The sequence below is a fragment of the Tarenaya hassleriana genome, unplaced genomic scaffold (assembly GCF_000463585.1).
Source record: "Tarenaya hassleriana unplaced genomic scaffold, ASM46358v1 Cleome96, whole genome shotgun sequence".
In the NCBI taxonomy this organism is placed as follows: domain Eukaryota; kingdom Viridiplantae; phylum Streptophyta; class Magnoliopsida; order Brassicales; family Cleomaceae; genus Tarenaya; species Tarenaya hassleriana.
The window spans coordinates 163,193-187,914 of NW_010972002.1; the positions used below are offsets into that span (position 1 = coordinate 163,193).

The 24,722-nt window shown below is 38.7% G+C and overlaps 5 protein-coding genes and 1 long non-coding RNA gene across 8 annotated transcripts; 5 read left to right on the forward strand and 1 right to left on the reverse strand.

Annotated features, from left to right (window-relative positions):
* Positions 1 to 601: 601 nt before the first annotated feature.
* On the forward strand, positions 602 to 1,363 carry LOC104804768 (defensin-like protein 21). Its single transcript, XM_010529111.1, has 2 exons — positions 602 to 678; positions 1,103 to 1,363. The coding sequence occupies exons 1-2, from the start codon at positions 618 to 620 to the stop codon at positions 1,333 to 1,335; spliced, it is 294 nt and encodes a 97-aa protein (XP_010527413.1). The 5' UTR covers positions 602 to 617; the 3' UTR covers positions 1,336 to 1,363.
* A 247-nt stretch (positions 1,364 to 1,610) lies between these two features.
* On the reverse strand, positions 1,611 to 7,966 carry LOC104804769 (mediator of RNA polymerase II transcription subunit 33A-like). Its single transcript, XM_010529112.2, has 13 exons — positions 7,392 to 7,966; positions 6,841 to 6,951; positions 6,325 to 6,678; positions 5,828 to 6,147; positions 5,640 to 5,731; positions 5,171 to 5,528; positions 4,830 to 5,040; positions 4,525 to 4,639; positions 4,269 to 4,430; positions 3,535 to 4,195; positions 3,231 to 3,437; positions 2,404 to 3,120; positions 1,611 to 2,267 (listed from the first exon to the last, which is right to left on the reverse strand). Exons 1-13 carry the CDS (start codon positions 7,661 to 7,663, stop codon positions 1,873 to 1,875), a joined length of 3,975 nt encoding a protein of 1,324 aa, XP_010527414.1. The 5' UTR covers positions 7,664 to 7,966; the 3' UTR covers positions 1,611 to 1,872.
* A 4,007-nt stretch (positions 7,967 to 11,973) lies between these two features.
* Positions 11,974 to 24,722, forward strand: LOC104804770. 3 transcript variants are annotated; one of them, XM_019201463.1, is made up of 4 exons: positions 11,976 to 12,274; positions 13,843 to 13,954; positions 24,088 to 24,114; positions 24,635 to 24,722. In XM_019201463.1, the coding sequence occupies exons 1-4, from the start codon at positions 12,231 to 12,233 to the stop codon at positions 24,704 to 24,706; spliced, it is 255 nt and encodes an 84-aa protein (XP_019057008.1). In that variant the 5' UTR covers positions 11,976 to 12,230; the 3' UTR covers positions 24,707 to 24,722. The 3 variants fall into 3 exon arrangements, 2 of the variants coding, with proteins under 2 accessions (XP_019057008.1, XP_010527416.1); XM_010529114.2 differs by lacking the exons at positions 24,088 to 24,114; positions 24,635 to 24,722 and adding exons at positions 14,043 to 14,094; positions 14,298 to 14,570 and having other exon boundaries at positions 11,992 to 12,274; XR_002023776.1 differs by lacking the exons at positions 24,088 to 24,114; positions 24,635 to 24,722 and adding an exon at positions 12,855 to 13,673 and having other exon boundaries at positions 11,974 to 12,524; positions 13,843 to 14,036.
* Positions 14,769 to 16,643, forward strand: LOC104804775 (endo-1,3;1,4-beta-D-glucanase-like). The gene is made up of 7 exons (XM_010529118.2): positions 14,769 to 14,975; positions 15,192 to 15,213; positions 15,456 to 15,582; positions 15,671 to 15,761; positions 15,905 to 15,994; positions 16,071 to 16,171; positions 16,315 to 16,643. Exons 1-7 carry the CDS (start codon positions 14,825 to 14,827, stop codon positions 16,453 to 16,455), a joined length of 723 nt encoding a protein of 240 aa, XP_010527420.1. The 5' UTR covers positions 14,769 to 14,824; the 3' UTR covers positions 16,456 to 16,643.
* LOC104804774 (endo-1,3;1,4-beta-D-glucanase-like) lies at positions 19,784 to 21,458 on the forward strand. Its single transcript, XM_010529117.1, has 7 exons — positions 19,784 to 19,974; positions 20,186 to 20,207; positions 20,308 to 20,434; positions 20,521 to 20,611; positions 20,739 to 20,828; positions 20,904 to 21,004; positions 21,134 to 21,458. The coding sequence occupies exons 1-7, from the start codon at positions 19,824 to 19,826 to the stop codon at positions 21,272 to 21,274; spliced, it is 723 nt and encodes a 240-aa protein (XP_010527419.1). The 5' UTR covers positions 19,784 to 19,823; the 3' UTR covers positions 21,275 to 21,458.
* LOC104804773 lies at positions 22,115 to 23,756 on the forward strand. Its single transcript, XR_770387.2, has 3 exons — positions 22,115 to 22,396; positions 22,556 to 22,608; positions 23,239 to 23,756. It is a non-coding gene; the product is annotated as an uncharacterized LOC104804773 (long non-coding RNA).

The window sequence follows — 24,722 nt, forward strand, 5'->3', positions numbered from 1 at the left end:
GTTTTCAATATTTAATGTTAATGATAATAACGTTTTCATTTAAACTGTATATTTATTTTTTAAACCAATATAATTCAGGATTCGACAACACAGATTAGATCTATAAATTTTAAAAACAATTCCGTTCTATTTCTTCAATTACTTCTTTATTGATATCTTTTCAAGTTAGAAAATAAGAATTTGTACATAAAAATGTTTAAAAAAAGAACCAACTAATTAATTCAACCTAAAAAAGAATTTACAATAGAGAGCTATTTTTTGAGAGAGTTAACTATAAAAACTTAATCCATAGTTTTACTTCAAATAACGGTAGAAGAACTATGGTAACCATATAGTGTACTTATATTATTAGTTTAATCATTTGTATTTAACTTTAATGTGTTTCTATATAAAATCTAAAGTTTATATAACTAGGGAACTGAATCATTTGTTAGGTATTTACTACGACATCTAACGAAGGGTTAAGATGTTACCATATCTATATTGTATACCATGTATTATGATTTGTTTTAAATACGAGGTTATAAATATGAACGGCTCCTCGACGTCAAAAAAATAAAAATATATAAACAGTGATAATTTTGTAATTTTCATAGAAACAGAAAAAAAAAAAAGAAATGTGGAGAACAAAATCTGTCTCATTTGTTGTGCTGCTTATGGCTCTTGCCCTATGCATTGGTAAGTTTGTTCAATGCATGCTAAATAAAAATATTGGTGTACTTTTAGGTAAAAAAAAAACATTTTATACCAAAAATGTTTATAATGCTTTATATAAAAAAAAATTTATAATACTATCGTTCAGGGGCTGGTGTAATGACAAAAGGTTCTTCGTATACACGCATATCAAACTATAATTAGGGGTTTCCATGGCATTTAGGGTTCATTTTCACTCTCCATATTTGTTTGTAACATATACGTATATAAATATATATATATATATATATATATATATATTTATCGTATTTTGTATCGTTTCGCTTGTGAGTTAGACGAGACAAATCAGGACTGTATATTTTCATCTCGTGAGAAAAATGGGTGGAAACCGGTCCAATTGATTTAATAATACACATTCCGTATGTATATATATATACACACACGATAGGAGCGGAGGAAGCGGTGGGAGAGGAGGAAATAAACGGGCCGGATTATGGGCCGAGATCGGAGTCGAGATGCTGCATGGAGCATCCGCAGCTGGGACGATGTCTGCCGGGGCACGACGACAATCCCATGACGAACGGCAGATGCTGGGATTTCTGTGTTAGCGGTTGCAGTAAAGGCGGCTTTTGCAAGTGGTTTGGTCACCTCCACAAGCACGAGTGCCATTGCTATTGCTAACCCCCCCTTTTTTCAAATTTAAAAAATAAATAAATAAATTGTCATACCCATTTTTGAGTTATTATAAGTTTATTCAATAAAATTTGATCTCAATTATGGTCAACGTCTCTAAATAGATCGGGTTTTTGCCTCCTCGTTCCGTAGATCGAGTATCCGAAATTTCGAATATCCGACTCACGCATCAGACGGATAACGATTTCTATACGAAAACGTTTAGGTAATACTATTGTAATCTTTTCAAATTTTATCCATAGGTGTTGCACATTTTCTTAAAATTAAAAATCTAACCATACCATATAATATTACAAATAGAAATCATTTCCTTTACAAATATACATGATACAACGCCCTCTTCATCACCCTACATCTAAACGAACAAGTAACAATACACAAAAGACAAAGCTTTATCCTTCTGAAGTAGTAACCAACCTCTGCAACTTTCTGTTTCAGACCAAAAACTAAACCAGGAAAAGAAAAAAAAGATCCTAAGATTATGTCTGAAGATCAAAAAAACCAAACCTGTGGAAGTCGGGCAGATCAAAGATGAAGGACGAACTCAGCAGCAGCGCCCATAGATCGGAGGCCTCCCATGGCGAGCAAGGCCACCCCGAGCTCCTCTTTCTCCCATTTCCGCAGCCCGTCGCTTAAGCTCTTCACCACTTCCACGTCCATTTCCGACACCCAGTGCGGGAAACAGCTCGCCATCAGGCTCGCCATCCCCGAAACGTACGTTTTCCACGTCTCTTCCTCGCTCCCGACGGATATCTTCCCGTCCAAGACGCTCGCTACGAACTCCATATGGCTCCCGAGGATTCTCGGGCGCCATCTCGAAGATGAAGACGCCGAATCCATGCCCCATGCAAACGCTCCGCATAAGACGGTGAAGTATGCGAGAGCGTGCCCTCTTAGCTCCGCGATTAGACTGCATGATCCTGGTAATAGAGATTTGGTTGGGGAATATTATCGAAGAATTATACTATTTAATTAATATAAATATATAAAATATAGAAATAGAACCAAATTTGAATATTACAGGGTAATATTATGATAATCTCTTCTCTATGATACCTGGCTCGTGGTTCGACTTGTGGACGGATAGAAACCAAGACGGGATGGTTTCTTTGATGAGTAGATGGACCACGGCCAACCCGCCGGTTAGCCATACCAGCGAAGCACTGAGCGAAGCCGCGAGTTTTACCCGAGTCATCGCCGTTGCAAGCGAGGTTTGCTTGTACCTTATCCCGTTCTTGACTGTCTTGAGCTTCTCAAGCTTCTCCATCGAGAGCCCGTTTCGGGCTATCTCGGTTACGGAATGTATCAAAAGAGAGAGAATCTCTTCCGAGACGAAGACGGTATCTCTCAGGGAACGGTACATACGGAGATAAAGGATCCCGGGGGCTACAGGGGAAATCCCGCCGTAGAAATGAGAGCCGAATCCATGGCCAAGGAGAGCTCCGACTCCGCCGTCATGTGACATCGGAGTAGCGTTCAAGCCGAGAGTGGCGCTGAAGCAGTTCCTAAGGAGCTGAACCACGGCGTCTTGGTTGTGAAGAAAGACGGTTCGAGATGCCGAGAAGACGAGGAAGTCGAACCACCGTTTCGCCTTCTGGGTCCATAGGGAAGCGACGATGGGCATGCAGGGCCAAGGGCAGCCTGCAGCCAGGCACTCGAGAGCCGGGCCGGCTAGATTCAGAAACCTCTCTGAGGCTTTGTCGATTTTGTAAGTTATGGTTAGACTTACAAAGGCGGCTAATGGTAAAGGAAGCGTTGCCGGAGAATTTCCACCTACACCGAAAAACATCAAGAAACAAAGCGTAAGTTTCGAAGACGAGATTCAAACATTCGAAACCAGAAAAAAACGGGATTCGTTATAGAAATTTGAAACATGTCCATACCCGGAGCAAGACTAGGGATATCGACGCCAGTTGTTGCGAGAATCTTCTTTATATATTCCTCGACGTTGGAGAGATTCGCAGCGGGACTCGGCCAATCCATTCCGTTCATGAAAGCCGGCTTCCAGACACCTCTACTCACTTCAGCCGAGAAGTAGCTTACAATAGGTGCCAACGATGCGGGGAGAAAATCTGCTAAATCTTTCAACCCTAAAGCAAACAAAATCATCTCATTACGAAAATGAAACTCTCTCGTCGAAAATTCTACACTTTTGTGACAACACAAAAGAAAGTACGAGCCACGAACCTGTAGCCAGCTCACGAGGAGAAAGTCTTCCGTGAGTGCAGGCCGTCAATGCAGCATCAACCACGTATGGAACGGCTTCGAGAATATCCCAAGCAGGAAGCATCGGCCTTAAACTGAAATCTCCGCTTCCTGCTCCGGAAGAACTACTGGTACCCGAGTTAACCGAATTCAAAGCCTGACCACTTCGGTTAACCTTTCGGAACATCATGTTGAGAAGTGATTCAACGGACCGGTGAACGGAAGATCCGTTCGTAAGGCCAGAGAGCGTAGCGGCTATGCATCTCTGATGCTGCCTATACCATACTTTCAGCTTCGGGAACGAATCGACGAAAATGGGTTTAGAAGACGATGACCTCGAAACTTCAGAAAGTCTCCTCCTGTTTCGATCTCTATGAACGTTTTCAGATGACATGAGATGCGAGTTTCGGACTAAAAGAAGATACTCGGGAGTTAGCTGCGATCCGACTGTTGGTACATCGCCTACTCCATGTTCGATAGGAGGATGATTGAATCTCCATAGCTTTAAAAGGAGAGTGAAAGCGTTCGAGAAAACGCAATGGGCCGAAATCTCGTCTCCAGAAGGAAGAGTCCACGAGACATTCGGAGTGTACGATCCGAATTCTTCACAAATCGGCATTAACGAGCAAGCAAGTTGAGGAACCTGGAAAAGAAAAACGTAAGAAGAATCAAATATCGTAGAATATGAATAGGAAATTACGCAAAAACACGCATACCATGCCGTGTAACGAGAAGATCTGAATGCAGTCGACGGATCCTATCCCGACAATGAGAACATTTAGCATCAGGGCATAACCTATCAGATGATTTTCAGCCCGAGAATAATCCGCGGGAACGGGCGGAGACAGTAATCTAGTAATAAACTGAACCGTGTGTTCCTGCAGATCAAGTAAAACATGTCAAGAAAACAGATTTTTCGTATCACGATAAATTTGATAGAAATCTTCGACGCTGGAAGATGCTAATGTCAACCTGAACGTTCCAACCCCGAGTAAGAGACGCTCCACAAAGAATGGTAGCGGCAGATATCTTCTCATCGTCCGATCCTTTGATCGAAACCTCAAATATCTTCTCGAGCTCTGTTAAGCTTCCATCAAAGTGATGGACTCAAATTTCAGTTCCTTCGCTCTCGGTAAGTTATACGAAGTAACATTAGATTCAGAAACAGAAACCGATACCCGAAAATCAGACCAAAGCTAGAACTGAAGCATTCTTAACACTAGAGCAACAATGGAGGAAGTAGAATACACCGAATAGAGATTTTTTTTTCATTCTACCTCGAAGCAGGGACTGAAACCAGTGCATTCACCATCGCGGCATTAAGCGGGGCCCCTTTTACGAACGATGACCAGTTCGGTCCTTCGGTTTGTAAACTGTGAGGAATTTGGTTGACCTGGCCATTGACATAGCCAGGCCACAAGTAAGCGGATGTATCCAGAATGTTCCTCGCGATACAAGCCTCGACTATCAGATGGCGCATGTTTCCAGCTAAGACAAAAACACAAAGTACATCGGGCTGTTAGGAGAGACATAAAATGTCGATAAATGTGGGAAAAAAAACCCCGAAAACAGAAACAAAGTTTTGATCAAACCCGCGCAGAGTTTTTGATGAACTTACTGCAATTGATAGGCATGTCTTTCATGTTGATGGAATCAAAATACGCGTTTCCAACATTGATGCCAGACATAAACAGCATTGCTTTCGTTGCTGCCTGGTTGGCAGCGGAAACAACGCACTGGGGAGGAAACAGCAATCCCGGGAAATCACCGAGGACCTGCAAACTTGTAATGAGATCGGTCCGATGCTTTCTAATGTCTTTCTTATCTTTCCAATGGTTAGTAGAAGGACAGTTCTCTTCATCCATTAGCAACTCTTCCTCTTCTATAAGGTTGGCAACCACAAGAGGTACAATAGACAATAACATGCAGAGCCTCGTGTCCAGCCGAGGAATAGGTCCCTCGATAGGATCTCTTTCCTAACAATAACGGACATAAAAACATCGATATTCAGAAACTATCACTTCATAAATGCGCCATTTCACGACAAGAATGTATCGAAATATCAGCAGGGGAAGAAAAGTTCAAACCCTTTGAACAAGTCTGAGAGCTGCTATCCAAAGGGCCAAGAATGTGTCATGCCAAGAACTGCTGTTAATGGCCTTGAGTATTTTGGTCAGACCTGAAAATTATTTTAACCCTCGATTCATTCATATTTGAGGAATTTAATATCGAAAAAAAGCTGAAAACTTTTACAGGGATGAAGCCTTGAAGGTACCCGTTATTATCTCGATCGCACTTGTCGCACTCACTTGGTATCCATCCATAGCATCTTCAAGCACAAGATCAAGAGGGAGCCAGAGTGAAGAGAGACTTGCTCCATGGCATAAACCGGTGAAGGAAGCCAAAGATCCGAAATCCACTATCGTGTCGGATTTCAGTAACGGATTTGGTTTGCTGTCGTATGAAAGTGCAAACCGTCTATCCGAGATCAAATGCAGAAGAACATCCGAGTTTATAACCATTGAACTTTTTATAGCGGATGAACGGGCACCCAGTAGCTGTACTCTTTGAACAAACCCTTGCCAATACGAGGGCCTGAAAAAAAAAGGGTAAGGAAGATGAAGAATATGAATTCCTTCGGGGAAAAGTTCAAGCAAAAAACTATCAAATGCAAATCTTTTTCTTTGTAAGAGTAAATGGCGAAGAACCATAGTAAGATCTACCAAAACGAAGCGCTTCGGTATATTGTATAGATGGTTAATATGAACGTACATGTTCTGGCAGACCAAGTAAAGTAGTCTCGAGGTCGTTTTATTCCTCAAGAACTCAGCGATCATCTCTATAGCCATGGCAGTATTTAAACTCTGCAGCTTCTCGTGATATTCCGTTCTCTTCTCATCGTATCTCTCAACCACATCTATTTCCATTTCTCGGGACTTGATTAGCGGTTTAGGTTTCCTGTCCTGGCTTATTAGTAGATCTGATAAACCCTCGTCGCTTAATGATGCATCTACCAATTCTGACACCATCACAAAGATGAACTCTACCAAAAGTATACCGGGTTCGCTTGTTTCCAGATCGAAAATCTCTGACAGAAGAAGAACATTGTCTACTGATTTCATGATCCTGTGAACAGAAGTAGGGATGGATGGTATTACAAAGAAGATAAGAGAACATGTAAGAAAAGTACTAATTTATCAACTATGGATGCTTTCCAAACAATCCCGATGGTTACAAGCTGAATAACATTGTCGACAGGACCAAGAGTTAAATGGAACAGTAACTCACTTCTGGTAATGAGGCTCGTTGATATGGTTTTTAATGGTGAAAGCGTGTCTCTTGAGGAGTTCCAGGTAAAGCCTATAAGCAGCTGGCTGGGAATGCCTACTTGGAAGAACTCTGTCCGAATCAATGATCCAAAAAAAAAAAAACAGGAGTTACAAATAGGAATAGGCTTCACCATCTGAGAACGCTCACGAAATTACAGATCCGAAACAACGACAACAAATCTGAGATCCCTCTGCAGATGGAAACGCGGAAAGAATCCATAATGTCTGCTAAAAAAATCGTGAACTTTAGAACTTGTTTCTCTATAACCTGAACGAATTCAAGTGTTAATTTTCCTTTTGCGGCCGTTTCTAAACGAATAAGCTAAATAGGGAAACCCAAAATCCAAAATTTTCTCGAGAAAACGAGATACGAGGAAGCAGCATCAACTTCGATGAGGGAACAATAAAAGAACCCAGATTTCGGACAACGATCGACGACCCATGAACCCAAATGGTCAAAGGAACAAACTTTTCGAGAGGAAAAGCACAAATAATGACGAGATACGGAACCTGTCAGCGAGCAGAGCAAGAACGAGCAAAGGAGGGACGAGCCTCAAAGCCATGGCTTTTTCTAGAAACTTCCAGAGGATAGGGACGTTGTTGTCCCAACAAATGTACGAGACGAGCGCCTCCGCCGTCTCCGGCGACGGAAGCTCCGCCGTCGTGTTCAAGCTCGCCGACAACTGAGCCGCCCAAAGAAGCGGGTCGATGCCCTTTTCTTGGGCAATCTTTGTCTGCTCAATCACGCAATCCCGGACAGTTCTCTGTCCGAGAGCCGCCATTTTCGTTGCCCAATCCACGGAGCAGAGGAAACGGTTGGAAAATTCAGAGAATCAGGACTAAGGTTTGTTATGCAATTATACCGAATAGTGCGACGAATGGACAGAGAGTTCGAAACGGGTGTCTCTCCCGAGGAAAAGAAACTCCTAATAATGGACCCAAAAAGACTTTTCCTTTCGCTCACTATATGTCTTGAGCTAAATCTGAGATCCTCGAGGAATTGTCTGAAATTGGGGATTCATATAAATTTCAGAAGAAAAAAAAAAGAATCTTAACAGTTTTCAGATGGAGCAAAGCTATCAGATTCGAAAGCACAAGGATCAAAAAGTGTTACTCGTTTCGAGTAAAGATTAAAACTTTTTTTAATTTACCAAAAAACAAAAAAGATTGTAACTTTTTTTTTCTCCCTCAGATGGGTTATTGATTTTTTTGTTTGTTTGCTAATTAAAGATTAGGGGATTCATATTTGAGTTGATGAGTGGCGTTTGTGAACTAAGGAAAAGTCAACTAACTCGTTACAAGGAAGCTGGAAGGAGCCTTAAGCATGAAAATCTTGGGCCCTTTTAGGGTTTCTCCCCTTTGATCATATTCATAATAAATAGTAAATTAATTATTATGCAGTAATCTCAAACAAAATCTTTTACAAATAAGTTTTCAGGATTATTTTTTTTTCTTGCAAAAGCCATCCTTCATTAGGTGAGAGGAAAATGTTAATTTGGTCAAATTTCCAGCTTGGATGATGATGTATCTTATGGATAAACATTAGCATTTTCAACACACGCGCACACATATATAGATATATACAAAAAAAAATATGTATTGATGTGTTTGTCTTGTCTGTACATGTGACATGGTTATGAGTATTGGGGGATTCTTTTGACTGTTATGAAGAAAATTCAAACTTCAAGTATGGTAATCTTCACATATTAAATCAAACGGTTCAATTTCAAAATTGTATTGGGAATTACTACTATGCCAAAGAATCCAAAAGTTTGTCTTCAAACTCAGTTTTCAAAACTATCTAAAATAAAACATATAGTTATCACATTAATTAATGACTAAATTATATTCAATATATGAGTTTAATAAGAATTTATATAATTTTAGACTAACTTAAACATATATATATATATGCATAGTGTGGTTAAAACAAGTAGGATTGTAGAAAGTAAAAGTGATAATTAAATGAAAAATGTGCTCAAAGGAAGAGGGAAAAGGATGTGGGAACTAAGAAGTTGGTGGTGTTGAGAACATCATGAGTCATGATGATGACCCCACATGGATCAAGCTCTTATTATCTTTAATCTAAAGCCAAATATATTATTACAAATCATCTCTAAAAACAATATTATTTATTTTTATCTGAAAATAATAAAATATCATAGATGTAAGTGAGGCAGGTTGTATGAAATATATTTCCAAATTAAAGATTTTTATTTTCCGCTTAAAATCCCGCAATTTAAAAGAGCAAAATTTACGAGGGATTAGAATTTTAACCGTATGGAAATGTATAAAGTAGTGATTTTTTGCTAATTAATATGCGAACGTTGAATATGTTATATGATTTGGACGTGTAATAATAGTGTTTATGGGCAAACATAAAATGATTAACATATTAAAAGTCAGAAACAGACAATAATCAAAGTCAACCTCTCTTCTCTTAGATAATCAATTTTCTGTTTTCTCTATATGATTAGTGGTAACTTTAGATGGTAATTTTTTTGTTTATATACGTCTTTTACTAAATATATCAAAATTATGAGAAATATATTGTACCAAAAATATCACTACACAAAAAAATAAAAATTTATAAAAAAATGAGATATAATCGAAGTTTACTATACAACTGTTTAAAACATTTATCAAGCTTTACCCCTCTCTCTTTATATATATATATAATGTGTGTGCATAGGGAAATTATTTTTTTATATGTACATGTAATGAAAACTAAGGAAATGATTATTTTTTTATGAATAGGAAAAATAGTTGGGAGTATATAAAAAAACGGAGTTAGTGGTTAGGAGTAGGTGAAGATGATGTGAGTGGAGGTTGGGAGGGCAGCCGTTCATTCTCTCTTTCAAAGTGAATATAAAGTCATACCTTACTTTATCTCTTCGAATATATATATATATATATTTTTAATTATATTTAAATATTATTATTATTTAATATATAAATTAATATATTTTAATAATTTAAAAATATGATGTATACGGGATCCCAGAATTTTATGAGACGGCCTTGGTCCTAAACCAAAACCAATACAATGATTACCCAAACCATCGCTATAATATCTCATAAATTAGGTCCGGCTTAAATTGTCAGAAAAATGTTGCTATCCATGGTAGAGTCTTGTCAAAAGTATATAAGAGAATCTCAACATCTAAAAAGACAGAATTATGAATTCTAGAATTGTCGTTCTGTCCATATGGTGTAAGTGATCATTTGCTAACCGAGTAAAACAATTGTTCTAGAGACTCTAGTATCCCACCTAGACTTCAGCAACTTATTATTCCATCCCAATGAAGTGGGGTGTGGCCTAGTATCTACCATATCTTTAGATAAGTTTTTATAATAAATACTCAGATTTTCATTCCTCGTAAATTGACCATTTTAACATATTAGGTTAAATTAAAATAACTGTAATTTTAAAAAAACCCATCAATATATATTAATTGATAAATTGGACATAAACTTACACATCTGATCATATGATAGAAATTTATGATTATAAATTTATCATATAGACGTGTATCTTTTCTCTCTCTTTTTTTTTTTTTTTGCTTCAAATAAAATTTTGACTCAATTGATATGTTTGGCTGCTGTGTATATTTTTTATTATATAAATTCTCGTTGGTTGTTAAATGATCCAAAAAATGAACTCAGATGTCAAATCATATAAAAAGGGGTATTTACTATTTAAGAAATAAGGGGCAAATTCGCTCATCAAAGACAAATCTGGGGGCTTAATTTAAATTTGAATCTTAAATCTATATATAAGATACGGATTTAGGGTTTAATTACAAATCAAAATTAATTAATAATAAAGCTAAGAACGGCTCCAAAACAAAAACCACTATTTCTTCCCGTCTTCTGCGAAGAGCCCGAACAAAGAGGAGTGACCAACGATTTTAAGCCTGAGCGTAACTCGCCGCCACTACCCTCTACGCGGTCTGACTCTGATTCAACTCGGCGGAGTTGTGGATCATTCTTCTGTTTCCCACTCTCTGATCGCCGATATTGATCACGGGTTCCTGAAGAGTACCAGGATTAATCGATTAACTTCGTGTTTACGGACTGAAAGACGGTTCTTTGGATTGGAATTTTGAAATTTAGGGTTTGGGGGATATTTCGATGCTTCAGAATCACTATTTCCGGGTTTGAAGGGATTTGTGAACGATGCTGGATTTTCGGGAAGGTTGGTTAGCGTCAGGGTTACTCTCTGTGTTTCGGGACAGATTTCATGTTTGCAGTTCGGGTTTCTAGGGTTGTGGTTGGGTTCTATTTGTTGGTATAGAACATGGAAGACGATTCTGATCTTCAGGAAGGGGAGGCAATCTCTTCTATCTGTCAAGGCTTTGATCCTTTGGATGATCTCGCTTACTTGGTGGGGCCTCATTAGATATTTTTTTTTATATCTTTACATTTTGATATATGTATATATGCAAGTGTTCATACAGTTGCAATGCAGATTTGTCCCATATAATCTAAGTTCTTTGAATGCTTATACAAACTCTACTAAACCCTTAGTGTAGTGCTTGGGAGAACATGCATTGTCTCAAAGATGAAAAGGTTTCAAATGTAGAGATCTAGGATTGGTTTCGAGCCAAGACACTTGTTCACTGGGAACTTCACCCCACAATTGGCTACTGGATTATATATACGTACATGTATATGCCATGAAGATGTAATCATACATATTCGAGTTCTTCCTTTGTGTTGGAAAAAATTGGGAAATGCCCTTCGGAACACGTGAGTTGATTGAGTTCAAAATTCTACGAAAGATCTCGGTTTTAACACCACTCCTCCGCGAATCAATCTTTGGATGACTTATCTGTTACACGTGATTCACAAACTATTATGTGTAATCGTGAATTTATTACTGTATGCGAAGGTTCAAAAAAATAAAAATAAAATTGGGAAATATTCACATGATTCAATACAAAAGTTTTAAAATCTAAATTTTGTAACGTTAAGGGGCATAAGTATTGGGGGGGGGGGGGGTTCATATTATGGGGAAAAAAATACAATTTCATATTTCGAGCCATAAATACTGAATAGAGCCGATCACAAGCCAATGTGTGATAATCACATCTTATATCGAGTAAACAAACATATTCTATTAAGTCTTATGGCTCAGTTACGGGTTTATTCATGCATTGTATACAAACTAAAAATGATTTTTTTTTATAATATTTTTCTTCGATAATGTTTCTTAAATTTGGTTCAACGCCATGGTCGATTCTGGTAAAGCTTCATTCCTGTCTGGAGCAAAACGCCTCAACCATCAAGATGATGATGTCGAAGAATGTTGATCGCACATTCTAGTCTCAATCATTTTAAAAAAAAATGGGGGAAATAAACAGAGAGGAGCAGAGGAGATATAGAAGAAGGTAGTTGTCTGAGTATGGAGATTCTCTGTTTCTGTTGCTGTGGTTGTGGATGTTGTCTGATCGAAGAACAGTGTCGGATCCCCGGTGCTGCCAAAACCCACCAACCCTCGACTCGGGTCCTCAGTGATGCGAAATCCCACCAAACCCTAGACTCGAATTCCGGGCCGGGTCGGGTCGATGGTCTCGACACCTACGTCACTGGCACACCAAATTCGAAGCTTGGGGATTCTTGTCGATTTTGATATTTCTGGTGATTTCGCTTCATCTTTCCTCTGTGGCTCTGTTTGGTTCCTTGTAACAAAATTCTATTCAGGTCTTTCAAGACTACAAATTTCGATTTGGGTTTTGCTTGGTTAATCATAAACCCGAGTTTTTCCCACCTTTTGAGTTGCCAAGGAAGATCGTGTCTAAGCAAGATGTGTTCTTTGTTTTTGTTTGCCCTTTCATTTCAACTCCGCCATGAGATTATTATCTTTGCTCGTCAGGTTAAAGTTGGAAACTTTATTTTTCGGGTGAATTCGAAATCGATCGTGTTTTTATGAGGGAAGAAGGCCTCTGACCTCTAAAAGGGACTATGCAGTTGGACGAGTTGCTTGCTCGTCTCTTGGTAATGGCTATGACGAGGAATTTCTGTCTCTCTGTGACGAATCTTTTCATTGTCAACTCATTGCTTCTAATGGATTTGGCTATGATTCTATTGGCAAACTTCGTATATCGATGAGTAGAGGTAAATATCTCGAGACACTTCTTATATTGGGAAACTATAATGGGAATGGGATTCTCTCTGCTAAACTACAGTCTAAGCCATCACTCTGGAAATTCTCTTAGTCGGTTTAGAAGCTTATATTGATTTAGTTTTGGATTTGTACAAGAGGCGAAGCATATCTTCTGTGTCTTGGACTAGGTTGTAATATATTTTTCTTAATTTCTTGCTTTCTTTTTGGATGGAAGCCTTGGTGCACCGGTTAAGGTGTTGACGTTGTGACCACGGGTTCGAGTCTTGGAATTAGCCTCTCGCTTTGTGCACCGGGCTGCCCTTTTGCCTTCTTGCTTTCTTTTAAACTCCTTTTGGAGAATGAATCATGGATGTTTCTTATGCATCATATCTGGGATCAGTTTACTGGAAAATGTTTAATCTCCTGGGCAACTGATCCTTCATTCTTTACACTCTTCAGAGCTTTTTTTTTTTCCGTGAAATTTTCATCCACGAGTTAGTTACCGATAGTGCGTTCATATATTGATCAAAAGCATCGATCAATCTTACCCTCCATTGCTCGGCATCTATATAAGAACGCATTATCGTGAACTCGTGGATGAAAGTGTCACAAGAAGATTTATCATCGAGCAAGCAGGTGTTTTCCTTCATCCTTCCTTTCTGTCTCGGTTGAAAATATCGAGGGTAAGAGTTATCGACGCTTTTGATCTATCTAATCCTTGCCATTCCCGTTACCACGTTAACCATGATAACGTTTTTTTCATAAGTAAAGAATATATGTTTACGCAGAAATGTCCATATGAATTTTTTCATAAGTTAGTAAGAAATGCTTCATGAAGCCTTTTTTGTGCAGGGATATGAGCTTGGCTAAAGACAAGATTGAAGCCAAATGCAAAAGAAGAAACTTGTTGGATTTGAAAGAATCAAAGTTCAGTTTTGTATATGTTCTCCATCAAAAGTGTTCGGTAATGTATCTCTTACCGAAAGCTCTCTAGATCCTATATATTGTATTTGATCTCGGTGTTAAACCTGGTGATATAAACTTGCTGCTAGACCTGTTATGTTGCCGTCGTTGCAGAACCAACCAGAAGCGACATGCACAAGGGTGAGTCGAGTTCTGATTGATCTTGAATTGCTATATCACGGTTAACGTCGTTTCTGCATTCATCAACGTTATCCGTAACGTTTCTAAACTCGCGAAATGGGCTTAAACCAAATCTGGTGTATTGAAACTGATGATTAATAGATGAACATGAGAGAGAAATTGCTACTGAAATGCACTAAGGAAAGAGGTTCTTTGTGGTTTAGGATTTGGACGAGAAATGTATTTCCACAAAAGGATGGGACTTTGTGGATTCCAAAGACATGAGCTGTTGTGGGATCACTGCTTAAAAGTCGTGTCGGTTCCTCAGAACCTCTGATCAAGAGAGAAGTTTATGTTTTGTTAGAAAAACAATTTCTGGAAAAAGAAAACATCTCAGGCTCTTTGTTCCATAATTACGTTCAAATCGTTCAGTTGTACGGCTTGCTGACCCGTATAATAACCTCATATATGGAAAAAGAAAAAATCTTGAAACACTGTATCGAGATTCCGATCCAAGTCACTCCATGCCGTGCCTAGCCGGAAACAGGCCCATGTGCCCCCCAACGATTTGGATAACGAAGATCTCTCCACCATGAATCGAGATTTTGCATACTGTTGAAGATAGATTCTTGCAGATGAATTGGCATTGCACAGTGACGATCATAAACCCTATATATACACTGAGAAGAGCGAAGCAAATCGTGGTCTTGTGTTGTGTGGTGAATCCTCTCCTCTCTGAGAAGAATAGACAATGGCGTTTGGTCCTCAGTGCTGCGAAAACCGACCGACCCTTAACCCGAGTTCCGGGTCTGGTCGGGTCGAGAAGATCGGTGGCCTTGACGCTTACGTGTCTGGTTCCCTCGATTCCAAGCTCGGCATTGTTCTTTTCTCTGATGTTTTCGGTAACTATTTCCAACTATTTTCTTGTTTTATGGGAACCACTGCTTTAGTTTTGATTTTTATTGACCACTTTGTCTAGGGTTGTTTGCTTGATGTTCAAGTAATGTCGGAAGATCATGTTTCGCTCTCTGAATCTTGCCTGATTTGTATGTTCCTTTGAACTAATGATCTTTACATCATAATGTTCTGAACTTTTCATCTTCGAATTTGTTTAACAGGATATGAAGCTCCGAACTTGAGGTATTACTTCTTGCCTGATTGACTCTCCCTTCTCATGGCACTGAAAATAACGCAGAGTATTTATGAAAAAAAAAACCCGACATATCATAAGATTTCAAAAGCTAAGCTTCTACTGGCAAAGAGATGCAGTAGAAGCTTACCTGTCTTGTCTTCTAGTTTTGCCCGTCCTGTCAGTTTCAAACTCCATATTCTGAGGTTATATTTTCCGGCAACTGAATCTTTCTTTTCCTTTATTCCCAAAGGAACCTCGCTGACAAGATTGCAGCTTCTGGGTTTTTAGTGGTTGTTCCAGACTTCTTGAAAGGAGATCCTTATGAACCCGAGAACCAGGACCGGCCTCTTCATGTCTGGATGAGAGATCATGAACCAGTCAGTTACTCTTTCTCATGTTTAAGTGTTCCTGTCTTGTTTATCAGATTCTTTGTTTCAATCTGAAACAGACAAATTGTTCTTTTAGGACAGAGGCTTTGAGGACTCAAAGCCATTAGTTGAAGCCTTAAAGAGCAAAGGCATAACCGCAGTTGGAGCTGCAGGCCTCTGCTTTGGTGGTGAGTTTGTCTGTTCTTCTCATCTGTCCTGACATTTCAGAGAATATCTTCCAAAATATGCAGTAGTGTAAAAGTTTGACGCTTTCTTATTGATACTGAAACAATGGAAGAAAGTAATGTAATATTCGTGCGGTATTCTTCAGGAAAGGTAGTGGTTGAAATGGCAAAGAATGAGCTTATTCAAGCTGCTGTTTTGCTTCATCCTTCTTTCGTCACAGTTGATGATATCAAAGGTAAGCGGTTCCGTTTCTTCCCATATCCACAGATTTCTTGGTTTTCCAGACAGTAAAGTTGACATTTCTTTTGCAGAGGTCAAGACTCCGATTGCTGTATTAGGAGCTGAGAATGACCGTACATCCCCACCTGAACTCTTGAAGCAATTCGAACAAGTTCTTGCTTCTAAACCCGAGGTATGCTTTTCGTCTGCTCCGATATTTTCAAATTAAAACTCTTTGCTGTGAAGCTGAAAAGAGGAGAAAGGGAAACGACAATGGACATATAGTTTCTCTATTGCTTTCTGAAATGGAGAAACTAATACTAGGAATGGTGATAGGTCAAGAGCCATGTCAAGATATACGAGAACGTCTCGCATGGATGGGGCATTAGGTACGATCCGGATGATGAATCAGCAGTGAAAGCTGCAGAGGAAGCTCACAAGGACATGTTGGAATGGTCTCTCATCCATGTCAAGTGAAGAACAAGAAGCAAATCAGACCCATGAGCGTGATGTGTGTTTTTGTCTGAATGTGTTGCCAGCCATTGTTAGGAGGCTTTGTCTGTAATGTTTGTTGTCTTATGTATGTGTCTTATGTATGTCATGATTGTTATGATGTTATCATCAATAAGATCATGGGTCATGTGCTTCGACGTTTTTATCCTATGTATGTGTTTCTTCTGGTTAAACGTTTCTTCAGAAAACATTCATGAATATAGTTCCTATATAGGCTTAGATCATATATATATATATATTATATAACTTCAACAGAGACCAGCATATATCAGAACTGAAGAAGATGATGACATAGCTGTAATCTAACTCTATCTATAATCTATGTCCATGAACAACTTGCCAAGACATAAAATCACTTTGGGTCCTTAAATGAATAAACAAGATAATGGGGAAAAAATAGAAACAATTTTATAATAAGAGGGTCGCATTACAATTCTCTACATTTTTATACTTCATTTGGGGTTAAAAACTGAAACTCTCAAGGAAAACCCGCTTAAGCGTCTTCGTTTTTCTTCACTCGGAGCCGTGGCCTGCGGAAGGGGGTTTTAACCCTAATAACCCACTTGGGTCGCAGCAATTTCAGGGTACACCACCGAAAAAAAAAAAAAAATTTGTGACCTTATTACGACTAATATATAACTAATATACAACTAAAATAAGAGTAGTTTTGCGTCGTATATATGTTGTATATTAGTTATATATTAGTCGTAATAAGGTCGCAAATTTTTTTTTTTTTTCGGTGGTGTACACTGAAATTGCTGCGACCCAAGTGGGTTATTTGAGTAATATTCCCCTGCGGAAGTTGCAGGGTTGATCGGTTAATCATGTTGAAGATTCAAACGCCGAAGTCGGGAAAAGGCAAACGGGAAGTCGAGAAGCGCGCGCCTAAGCTCGCAAGTTTGGTTATTGGTTCATCCATGCGTTTGATTCGTTGTTTGTTTCTCGGGAAAGTTTCGAGATTTTAAGCAGTGAAAACTAGACTTGCAACCCTAGTGGAGAAGATTGAATCTCATTCAAGCTGCGTTTTTTGCTGATTTAGTAGGTTTCTGCTCTAATTGCTTGTTGGGTTTACCTGCGATTGCTTGATTGTATATTTCCCGGAAAATGTATCCAAAAAGTGAGAGTATCCTAAAAAAAAAACTGCTAAATTGTTGCTGATTGAATCTGCCAATGCTCAATTTTTTTTTTTTTCCAATTTGCAGGACATCTAATAGGGAAGAAGGCCTCTGACCTCTAAAAGGGACTATCTAGTTGAATGAGTTGCTTGCTCGTCTCTTGGAGTTTGTATCACATGTTCTCTTGGTAATGGCTAAGACGAGGAATTTCTGTCTATGTGATGAATCTTTTCATTATCAACCTCATTGCTTCTAATGGATTTGGCCATGATTCTATTGGCAAACTTGATATATCGATGAGTAGCATATATGGGGAAACTATAATGGGAATGGGATTCTCTCTGCTAAACTACAGTCTAAGCTATCACTTTGGAAATTCTCTTAGATCGGTTTAGAAGCTTATATTGATTTGGTTTTGGATTTGTACAAGAGGTGAAGCATATCCTCTGTGTGTTGGACTAGGTTGTAATATATTTGTCTTTCTTTTAAACTTCCTCTGGAGAATGAATCATGGATGTTTCTTGTGTACTGGAAAATGTTTAATCTCCTGGGCAACTGATCCTTCATTCTTTACATCGATAAATCTTACCCTCCATTGCACGGCATCTATATAAGAACGCATCATCGTGATCTCGTGGATGAAAATTTCACAGGAACATTTATCATCAAGCAAGCAGGTGTTTTTCTTCATCCTTCCTTTTTGTCTCGGTTGATGATATCGAGGGTAAGAATTATCAATGCTTTTGATCTATCTGATCCTTGCCATTCCCATTACCTCATAAGCCGAGATAACGTTTTTTTTTCATACCAAAAAAGTATATATTTACACCGAAATGTACATACCAATTTAGCATCTGCTTATAACTAGAGTTGGTAAAAAATGCTACCTACCACTTCCATTCCATTGATATCTATGCTTCCTTAAGCCTTTTGGTGCAGGCAGGAATATGGCCTTGGCTAAAGACCAGATTGAAGCCAAATGCGAAAAAATGACTCGTTGGATTTGAATGAAACAAAATTCTGTTTATATATGTTCTCCATCAAGAATGCTCGGTAATGTATCTCTTACCGAAAGCTCTCTAGATCCTATTGTATTTGATCTCGGTGTTAAACGAAGTTTCTTTTATTTTTATGTTTTGCATGTTTCTTCCAGCTTTGTATTCCGTTTCTTTGTGGAGGGGGGGGGGGACTTGGGTAGTTTTATTTCCTTGTTGTTATTAGAAGTTATTTTCCTTACGTTTGTGTACTTTTAAATACTAAAAACTGAATGGAAAGGGATATCTAGAAAATCCAATTCAGTCTTTGAGCACTTAGTCTCGAGAGGTTATTAGGTTCCCTCTTCTAAGCCTGAATTACAGTAATCATAGGTCGTAAGAAGAAAAAACTCAGCCAAATCATCCAAACACCCATCGATTTCCTATCCCCTAGACCCATAACGAGATCCATAACCCGGGACCATAACATAAACCTGGTAATATAAACTTGCTGGTTGCTGGTAGACCTGATACGTTCTTGCCACTGCGCTATATCACGATTAACGTCGGTTCTGCATTCATCAATGTTATCCGTAACGTTTTTAAACCCGCAAATGGACTTAAACCAAACCTGGTGTATTGAAACTGATGAATTAGTAGATGACTGTGAGAGAAATTGCTACTGTAATGCATTAAGAAAGGAGGCTCTTTGTGGTTTAGAGGGTTTGGACGAGAAATATGTATTCCACGGAAGGCATGAGCTGTTGTGGGATATCACTGGTAAAAAGTCATATCGGATTCTCAAAACCTCTGATCAAGAAAGAAGTTTATGTGTTGTTAGAAAGAAAGAGTTATTTAGAACAGTTTCCTGAAAAAGAAAACATCTCAGGTTCTTTGTTGCATGATTACGTTCAAATAGCCCAATAGAACTGGGAAAAACCTGTCGGATCTTCATAACCTCTTATATGGGAAAAAAAATCTAGAAACACTGTCTGAGATTCCGATCAAGTCACTCCATGCAGTGTCTTGCCGGAAACAGGCCTATGTGCCACCCAGCGATTTGGATAACGAAGATCTCTCGACCATGAATCAAGATTTTGCATACTGTTTAAGATAGATTCTTTCAGATGAATTGGCATTGCACAGTGACCATCATAAACCCTATTTATACACTTAGAAGAACGGAGCAAATCGTGGTCTTGTGTTTTATGGTGAATCCTCTCCTCTCTGAGAAGAATAGGCAATGGCGTTTGGTGCTCAGTGCTGCGAAAACCGACCGACCCTTAACCCGAGTTCCGGGTCTGGTCGGGTCGAGAAGCTCGGTGGCCTTGACGCTTACGTGTCTGGATCCCCCGATTCCAAGCTCGGCATTGTTCTTTTCTCTGATGTTTTCGGTAACTCTTTTCTTGAATCTTCATAACTGTTGCTTTAGTTTTGATTTTTAGACCATGAATCACTTTGTCTAGGGCTGTTTGCTTGATGTTCAAGTAATGTCGGAAGATCATGTTTCGGTCTCTTAATCTTGCCGGATTTGTTTGTTCCTTTGAACTAATGATCTTTTCATCATAATATTCTAAACCTTTCATCTTCAAATTTTTCTCACAGGATATGAAGCTCCGAACTTGAGGTATTACTTGTTACCTGATTGAGTCTCCCTTCTCATGACACTGAAAATAATGCAGAGTATTTTTTGAAAACTGAATCTTTCTTTTCGTTTATTACGAAAGGAACCTCGCTGACAAGATTGCAGCTGCCGGGTTTTTAGTGGTTGTTCCCGACTTCTTGAAAGGAGATCCTTATGAACCCGAGAACCAGGACCGGCCTCTTCATGTCTGGTTGAAAGATCACGAACCAGTCAGTTGCTCTTTCTCATGAAGTGTTCCTGTCTTGTCTGTCAGATTCTTTGTTTCTATCTGAAACAGATAAAATTATGCTTTTAGGACAAAGGCTTTGAGGACTCAAAGCCATTAATTGAAGCCTTAAAGAGCAAAGGCATAACTGCAGTTGGGGCTGCAGGTGCCTGTTTCGGAGGTGAGTTTGTTTGTTCTTCTTGATGGTATACCTTCCAAAATATGCAGTTGTGTAAAAGTTTGACGCTTTCTTATTGATACTGAAACAATGGAAGAAAGTAATATAATATTCGTGCGGTGTTCTTCAGGAAAGGTAGTGGTTGAAATGGCAAAGAATGAGCTCATTCAAGCTGCTGTTTTGCTTCATCCTTCTTTCGTCACGGTTGATGATATCAAAGGTGAGTGATTCCGTTTCTTCCCATATCCACAGATTTCTCGGTTTCCCCACACTAAAGTTGACATCTTTTTTGCAGAGTTCAAGGCTCCGATTGCTGTATTAGGAGCTGAGAATGACCGTACGTCGCCACCCGAACTCTTGAAGCAATTCGAACAAGTTCTTGCTTTTAAACCCGAGGTATGCTTTTCGTCTGATCCGATATTTTCAACTTAAAACTCTTTGCTGTGAAGCTGAAAAGAGAAGAAAGGGAAACGATAATGGACACATAGTTCTGTATTGCTTTCTGAAATGGAGAAATGGTGATAGGTCAAGAGCCATGTGAAGATATATGAGAATGTCTCGCATGGGTGGGGCATTAGGTACGATCCGGATGATGAATCAGCAGTGAAAGCTGCAGAAGAAGCTCACAAGGACATGTTGGAATGGTCTCTCATCCATGTCAAGTGAAGAACAAGGTGGTTGCAGAAACAGATCAGACTCATGAGCGTGTGATGTGTGTTTTTGTCTGAATGTGTTGCCAGCCATTGTTATGAAGCTTTGTCTGTAATGTTTGTGTAAAAATGTATGTCATGAATGTATCGTCGCAATATAATAAGATCATGGGTCATGTGCTTCCGACGTTTTTATCCTATGTACATGTGCTCTGGTTAAACGTTTCTTCAGAAAAAACATTCATAAATATAGTTCCTACATAGGCTTAGATTATATATATATATATATATATATAACTTTATCACAGGCCCAACACATGTCCAACATATATCAGAATGATATAGTTTGGGTCCTAATTACACCTTTAGACAACGACGACCACAACGTTAGGACAAATTTGATCACACCCCGATCATTCCTCTCCGGTCGAGTCGACCGCATACTCATAGGAGAATGGTTTTCCAGAGACCCACCGGTGTGAAGAGAAGCATATTGTTATACCAATTGATATATATATATATATATAATCTAACTCTTATCTATACTCCATGGAATAGAGAAAGAATTGAAGATCTATGTGTATTGTCCGGACAAAGGATCTTGAAACGTGAACTTGTGTTTTGTTTGTCCTTTTTCCTTCACTCTTAATGTTTTCAGCTCATATTGTTTATGGTATTATTGTCCACGGACAACTTGCTAAGCGATAAAATCACTTTGGGTCCTTAAGTGACACAATAAGATAATGGGGAGCAAATAGAAACATTTTTATAACACGAGGGTCGCATTACAATTCTCTTCATTTTTATACTTCATTTGGGGTTAAAAACTGAAACTATTAAACCCTAAACTAGATAGCCCATTTCGTGTTCGTTTTTCTTCACTCGGAGCCGTGCCTGTAAGTTGCAGGGTTGATCGGTTAATCATGTTGAAGATTCAAACACCGAAGTCGGGAAAAGGCAAACGGGAAGTCGAGAAGCGCGCGCCTAAGCTCGCAAGTTTGGCTATTGGTTCATCCATGCGTTTGATTCGTTGTTTGTTTCTCGGGAAAGTTTCGAGATTTTAAGCAGTGAAAACTAGACTTGCAACCCTAGTGGAGAAGATTGAATCTCATTCAAGCTGCCTTTTTTTGCTGATTTAGTAGGTTTCGGCTCTAATTGCTTGTTGGGTTTACCTGCGATGGCTTGATTGTATATTTCTCGGAAAATGTATCCAAAAAGTGAGAGTATCGTAAAAAAAACTGCAAAATTGTTGCTGATTGAATCTGCCAATGCTCAATTTTTTTCCCCCAATTTGCAGGACATCTAAAAGGGAAGAAGGCCTCTGACCTGTAAAAGGGACTATCTAGTTGAGTGAGTTGCTGGCTCGTCTCTTGGAGTTTGTATCACATGTTCTCTTGGTGATGGCTATGACGAGAAAATTTTATCTGTGATGAATCTTTTCATTATCAACTCATTGCTTCTAATCGATTTGGCTATGATTCTATTGGCAAACTTGATATGAGTAGCTTATATTGGGAAACTATAATGGGAATGGGTTTCTCTCTGCTAAACTACAGTCTGAGCCATCACTTTGGAAATTTTCTTAGATCGGTTACAAGCTTATATTGATTTGGTTTTGGATTTGTACAAGAGGTGAAGCATATCCTCTGTGTCTTGGACTAGGTTGTAATATATTTGTCCTTTTTTTTATACTTCCACTGGAGAATGAATCATGGATGTTTCTTATGCATCATATCATATCTGGGATCTGTTTGCTGGAAAATGTTTAATCTCCTAGGCAACTGATCCTTTATTCTTTACACTCTTCAGAATAGGTCTTTTAAAATAGTATTTTTTACCTGTGAAATTTTCATCCACGAGTTACTGATAAGTGATAATGCATTCTTATATCCATCAAAAGCATCGATAAATCTTACCCTCCGTTGCTCGGCATCTATATAAGAACGCATTATCATGATCTCGTGGATGAAAATTTCGCAGGAACATTTATCATCAAGCAAGCAGGTGTTTTTCTTCATCCTTCCTTTTTGTCTCGGTTGATGATATCGAGGGTAAGAGTTATCTGTGCTTTTGGTATATCTGAGTCTTGCCATTCCCGTTACCATGTAAGCCGAGATAACGTTTCTTTCATACCAAAAAAGTATATATTTACACAGAAATGTACATACCAATTTAGCATCTGCTTATAACTAGAGTTAGTAAAAAATGCTACCTTACCACCTCCATTCCATTAATATCTATGCTTCCTTAAGCCTTTTGGTGCAGGAATATGACCTTGGCTAAAGACTAGAGTGAAACCAAATGCGAAAAAGAAACTCGTTGGATTTGAATGAAACAAAATTCTGTTTTTTATGCTCTCCATCAAGAATGCTCGGTAATGTATCTCTTACTGAAAGCTCTCTAGATCCTATTGTATTTGATCTCGGTGTTAAACGAAGTTTCTTTTATTTTTATGTTCTGCATTTTTCTTCCAGCTTTGTATTCCGTTTCTCTGTAGGGGGGGGGGGGGGGGGGCCTTGTTATTATTAGAAGTTATTTTCCTTACGTTTGTGTACTTTTAAATACTAACTGAATGAAAAGGGATATCTGGAAAATCCAATTCAGTCTTTGAGCACTTAGTCTCGAGAGGTTATTAGTTTCCCTCTTCTAAGCCTGAATTACAGTAATCATAGGTCGTAAGAAGAAAAAACTCAGCGGAATCATCGAAACATCCATCGATTTCCTATTCCCTAGACCCATAACAAGATCCATAACCCGGGACCATAACATAAACCTGGTAATATAAACTTGCTGGTTGCTGCTAGACCTGATATGTTCTTGTCATTGCAGAACCAACCAGAAGCAACATGCACAAGGGTGAGTCGAGTTCTGATTGATCTTGAATTGCTATATCACGATTAACATCGTTTCTGCATTCATCAACGTTATCCGTAGCATTTTTAAACCCGCAAATGGGCTTAAACCAAATCTGGTGTATTGAAACTGATGAATTAGTAGATGAATATGATAGAAATTGCTACTGTAATGCATTAAGAAAAGATGCTCTTTGTGGTTTAGAGGGTTTGGACGAGAAATATGTATTCCACGGAAGGCATGAGCTGTTGTGGGATATCACTGGTAAAAAGTCATTTCGGATTCTCGAAACCTCTGATCAAGAAAGAAGTTTACGTTTTGTTAGAAAGAAAGAGCTATTTACAACAGTTTCCTGAAAAAGAAAACATCTCAGGTTCTTTGTTGCATGATTGCGTTCAAATAGCCCAATAGAACTGGGAAAAGACCTGTCGGATCTTCATAACCTCTTATATGGAAAAAAAATCTAGAAACACTGTCTGAGATTCCGATCAAGTCACTCCATGCAGTGTCTTGCCGGAAACAGGTCTATGTGCCACCCAGCGATTTGGATAACGAAGATCTCTCCACCATGAATCAAGATTTTGCATACTGTTGAAGATAGATTCTTGCAG